Source organism: Notothenia coriiceps, unplaced genomic scaffold, assembly GCF_000735185.1.
Source record: "Notothenia coriiceps isolate Sejong01 unplaced genomic scaffold, NC01 NC01_scaffold00035412, whole genome shotgun sequence".
NCBI lineage: Eukaryota > Metazoa > Chordata > Actinopteri > Perciformes > Nototheniidae > Notothenia > Notothenia coriiceps.
The window spans coordinates 770-5,951 of NW_011368113.1; the positions used below are offsets into that span (position 1 = coordinate 770).

General features: G+C 39.6%; 1 protein-coding gene across 1 annotated transcript; it reads right to left on the reverse strand.

Moving 5' to 3' along the window:
• Positions 1–658: 658 nt before the first annotated feature.
• LOC104962819 (mediator of RNA polymerase II transcription subunit 15-like) lies at positions 659–4,915 on the reverse strand (the record flags this gene model as incomplete). Its single annotated transcript, XM_010791318.1, has 5 exons — positions 4,777–4,915; positions 1,681–1,768; positions 1,509–1,560; positions 1,001–1,024; positions 659–814 (listed from the first exon to the last, which is right to left on the reverse strand). Coding segments are annotated over exons 1-5 (388 nt in total), but the record flags the coding sequence as incomplete, so codon positions are not given.
• Between the last annotated feature and the right edge of the window lie 267 nt (positions 4,916–5,182).

Sequence of the window (5,182 nt, forward strand, 5' to 3'; positions counted from 1 at the left end):
CGGACACACACAGCGTGACTCCGGTCAGGTAGAGACCGGCATAGATATATAAACACTGTGTTTATATATATCTATGGAGCAGGGACGTGCACAGACATTTGGAGGGGCTATTGCTCTAAACTATAAAAAATATATAATGTTGGTAACTGTTGGGGAAATATTTTCCAAGGCCCATAACTTTGACCCAGTTTATCAGTTCAAACTGTCCTGACTGAGCACACGCACCTGTAACCTTGGCTGCTGTGCTCTCAGTGTTTTGTCTCGCTGTTCCTGCCTGTTGGCGTCAGCTGGTAGAGGTGTTGTGATTCTATCTTGTTATGCAGCATGTTGATTACTCTCTCTGAAGTAGCTAAATATATGGGTCTGGGGGAGAGTTCTTCAGATTTGACGTGGCAACTCTACGGTGAAGTCAGAACCTCTGGCTCTTGGACTTGTGATGTGAATTCTCCGGCCGAAGCTCCTAAATAAACCATCAGTGTTTGACATCAAAACTCCAGCTCTCCCTGTGTCTCCTTCATGAGTCGGTGACTCCCACTGCATTGCTACACAGAAGTTTTTCCCTTACAACTACCTTACAGACAAATGTAGTTTGATTAAAGTAACACGTTACTTTGAGGCGTATAAAGCCCATAACAGCACACAGAGGAAACACACTCACTGGCTTGCGGGTTTCCAGCCACCCCCGCCATGGCATGCTGGCTTATCTGCCCCATGGCCCCCATGCCAACAACGGGAGCCCCAGTAGGACGAGGCCCCATGCCGATGGCGCCCGGTCCTCCAACCCCTGTCAGGTTAGTCAGGGCATTCATGGGATCTGGCAAAGGATAGACAACAGAAAAATATTACCCAGCTCCAGCATAGTCAAATTCCAGACTTGATCTGACCAATAAAGTATTATCGTATCGTATCGCATACACAGCAGAAACCCTGAAACACCATGAGACTATATTGAAAGTAAAGGACAGCAAAGACAAGTGAGAAAACAACACAGCGCACTCACCCGGGCCTCCTAGGGTCTTCTTGTCTGTCAACGAGAGACATGTGATTAGAAACTCCTGCACTTACTGTGGAGCATGGAGTGGTTATTGATGCTTTAAATCATCTGGATTAATAGTAATTAAAATAATAATAGAAACATTTAAAAATAAAGTGATATAGTAACTGTTGAAACAAGATATTACGGTAAAACGTTGGTCATTTAAATAAATAAAGCTTTATTATTACCTGACATATTTGATGTCGACAAAATGTGAAAGATCTCTTAATCTTGTGTTAACCTTATTTTTCAGGCATCTGCCCAAAAAGCCATTCACTTCCATTTGAGGGAACAGGAAGTGATCACATTCTGACTCAATTATTGGTTTTAGGACTCATTCCTGTTCCACTTTATAATAAATTATGAAAAAGACTTTACAACCCAAATCCATACATTACATTAAAACAACTGTTTAAAATTTGTGTAGCATATGTAAATCAGTACCGCCCTATATTAAGAGTCAAATACTCACGAATGTCTCTGAAGTGTATGATCAGCCTCGCGACCAGAGATAAATACTCTTCCTGAGGAAAGAAAGAGGGAGAACTGTTACAACATCCATCATGAAAATAATCCTTATTTCATCTTTAAACTCCTGCTCTGAAAACATGTTTCCTGCCGTGGGAAAGACTCCCAGTACTCACTCTGGATTTGGCTTTTACGTAGACATGGTTCTCCATGTCATTGCTCGATTTGGTGTGTGCGGTTCCTGCCTTCCTCATAGCTTCTTCACTGGAATCATGCACATGGATGAAAAACTTTAACAACGTTTTATCATTCACACTATGGCTTTAGACGCGAAAAATATTCAATGCAGTTACACCTTTCTGAACATGTTAAATTATTATAAACTACACATTCATGAATCTTACTGCATCTTGTGTTTTGAATTGTATGCATGCACGTCTGTATGCTTTTATGTACCGGTAATGTTTAGGTTGAAAAGCACCTTTGAGTATATGAAAAATTAAATGCATTATTGATTTTATTACTGTATATAAATATATAAAATGCTGCAGACAATCCCATTTAAATAAACATACATTTTAGTCTTCTTTGATAATAAGCTTAAAGAGCAACTTGTAGGGTTTTTTTTTTTTTACTAGATTTATGCTTAACCTTGCCTGAAAATTACAATTAAAAAAGTTAATGCAGGATTTGATATGTTTCACAAGACATAAGGGCAGGAATTCAGAGGGAAAGGAGCCGTTTTGAGCTCTGCTACTAAGAACTGCTTTTTTTTAACGTCATTTTTTAGCGTCATATTACGTCACATGGGGGAGCAACTTTCTCGGACTCGTTCTCTGCCCAATCCGCGGTAGTAGTTTGTAGTTGGTTTGAGCGGTTGTGATTTAGTGAGCTGCTAGTTTTTCGGTAATTTTACATTGCATGTCACCATTTGTAATCATGGTGAGCTTGTGTTTGTGCAGGTTGCAAAACTTGAGCCTGTCAGTGTCAGGACATCGAGTCCACAGTTTCCCTAACAGGAAAAGGACCGGAGCTAGCTTTCGTTCCTGGGTGCGTTGTGCGCGGTGCATCCACCTCCCTGCAGCACATACTCTCCACAGCTGAGGCCTATCAAACAAAACGTTTATCAGGAAACCGTATTACATCTCTCTCTCTTCCCCCCTTCGCTCCTCTCTCTCTCTCTCCCGCCTTCGCTCCTCTCTCTCTCTCCCCCCTTCGCTCCTCTCTCTCTCTCTCCTCCGGTACACAGCACCCTAAGACGTAGTGTGGAGTTGCATTAGGTAGCGCGAGATACGGCTGATACTTGCGCATTAGTTTCTGTTATGGATCAGTATCAACAGTCCTGCCAATAACGTTACTATATTATCAATACTACTTTAGTTATAGCCTGATATATGATTGCTAACTTTACAATGCTGTGATGTGACCGACGTTAGCTAACAGCTGTCTGTAGCTAACGCCGGTCACTCACCAAGACAGCTGCCCAGTTCTCCACTGGTTCTCCACACACCAAAGCTCCATTTCTCGCCGATGGCCGTTATTTCTTCTAATCCTTGGCTGCTCCTGGTCTCTTGGACGCCTAAGCAGGCTCATAATTATAATCATATGCATTCAAATATATATTTTCAACCTCCGCTGCGTCAAAACTAGCATTGTGACCCATGTTTATTCATACGTTAGACCAGCCGCTCTACCCCATGTTACGTCACACGCGGGAGGTCACGTGGGGAGGCTTTTTTTATGCGGAAGTAAAAATGTCTTACAAAAACAAGTGTATTGATCATTTTCCTACACATTTATTCACTGGTGTGTCTAATCTGCAAGTTGCTCTTTAACATAACAATTATATAAAGGCTGGGTGATATTGTTATATTGTTTGTCATGATATCCGTCATGCATATTTCAATATCAATATATCACAATAAAGTGTGTCATTTTACTGTGTTGTTATCAACCTCCATATGCCCGTCTGCATGTTTGTTTACATAAAAACATCACATTGTAGGCACTATGAAAAATCTGCGAGTTTCCCTACTATTATAATATTTGGCCTAGTATTTTTCCATGTGTTTATTATTGTTGTGTAGTTTTATTATTAATATATATTTATTTTATTTCCTATTCTAATTGTAATGTCTGAATATTCTTTAAAATTTAAAATGTGTTGATAATGTAATTACCAGTTTGTAATTTTTTTAAGCCAAGCTTAATAGGTTTTGGTAACAGGGTTGCACGCATGTTGAGGGACACACCTATGATTAAACAAATAGCTTTGACCATTACAAAATACATATATCTACACAATTATTGCAAGAAAAGTGAATAAATAGCCAATTGTAAATGTTATATTTGATATGGAAGTTGGTCACCAAGGAGGGACAAGAGACACATGCATTGTTAGGGGGTGTTTGAGAGCTATTTGACCATTTAAATGATATTGAGAAACCACTTTTTCTACAACTTAATTTACATTTTGTGTAAGGACAAGTTTATCTGAAATAACAGGTGCATGTTCTGGGATTTTGGCCGTGCATTATTTGAAATGTCATAGGTGGGAAAGAATATTTCCTCCAATTCTGCAATGGCCCTTATATATATACTGTATGTATACCACTGTGGCCTGCATAGTAACGGTGATTCATATGCATGTATTATTAAATGTAGAGCCAATGTTTCCTTTAGACTTGTAGAATACATATTTATTTATGTTGAATGCGTGGATATTTTTGTTTTGCTTTATTTATTTTTATCTATGAAAAAAATAAATATATATATATGTCAGGAATGAGTAATGAACGTAGAAGAACGTAATGTGGTAGTACAAGTATGTCAAAAACACATAAATAAATGAGTTTGATATTCTGAGAAGAAACATATTTTAAAAAAAGTGTATATGAAATGTCTCAACACGAGTGATGCTTAAACGAGTAAAGAGTTAACTCTCTGTGTGGCCAGACTAACGTTAGTAGCTAATAATGCTAATAGTAAACTATGACTTATATATATCCATTAAGCATTGTTTTGTTGCTGCTATGTACGCCGAATTGAAGAGTGGGTACGGGTCTTGCTTGATGTATTTTCCGCTATGTTTGTGGACCTGTGCTAAGTTTAATATCATGCGAGTCGGTGTTAATTTACAGGTTTTTTAAGGACGGTTTGACGTGACGTGCTTTCTCTGCCGAGCTAACGTTAGCTTAGCTCAAGGGGCTATCGCAACAGTAACAGAAAGAGAGATTTAGCCAACAACAAAACACTGAAGGAAAATATCTCACATCTGAGCAACGACTTTCTGTCGGAACTGAGGGCTCCTCCAGTCGCTATCCGTCCCGGGGCCGTCCATCACAGAATTTATATATTTATGGAGGGTTTTTACTGCAAGAGTTTAATGTTTTCCCTCTGCGCTTCCTCCTTCCGCTCAGGGGAAAATGGCGGCTGATGTATTTTCTATGAATAAACGGTATCGCCGCCTGCTGGCAGACCGCAGAATCGCAGCTGCTGGAAAGACTTATCCAGAGACTTTACTGCAGTAAAAGTAAATACGCAGAGGTGGAAAAAGGTAACTCGGATGTTGTACTTAAAGGTGGGGTATGTAATTTTGGAGAAACCAGCTCGAGTGCGCTAGAATTTGAAAGTACACAACCGGAACAAATCTGCCTCTTCCTTCAGACTTCCTTACAG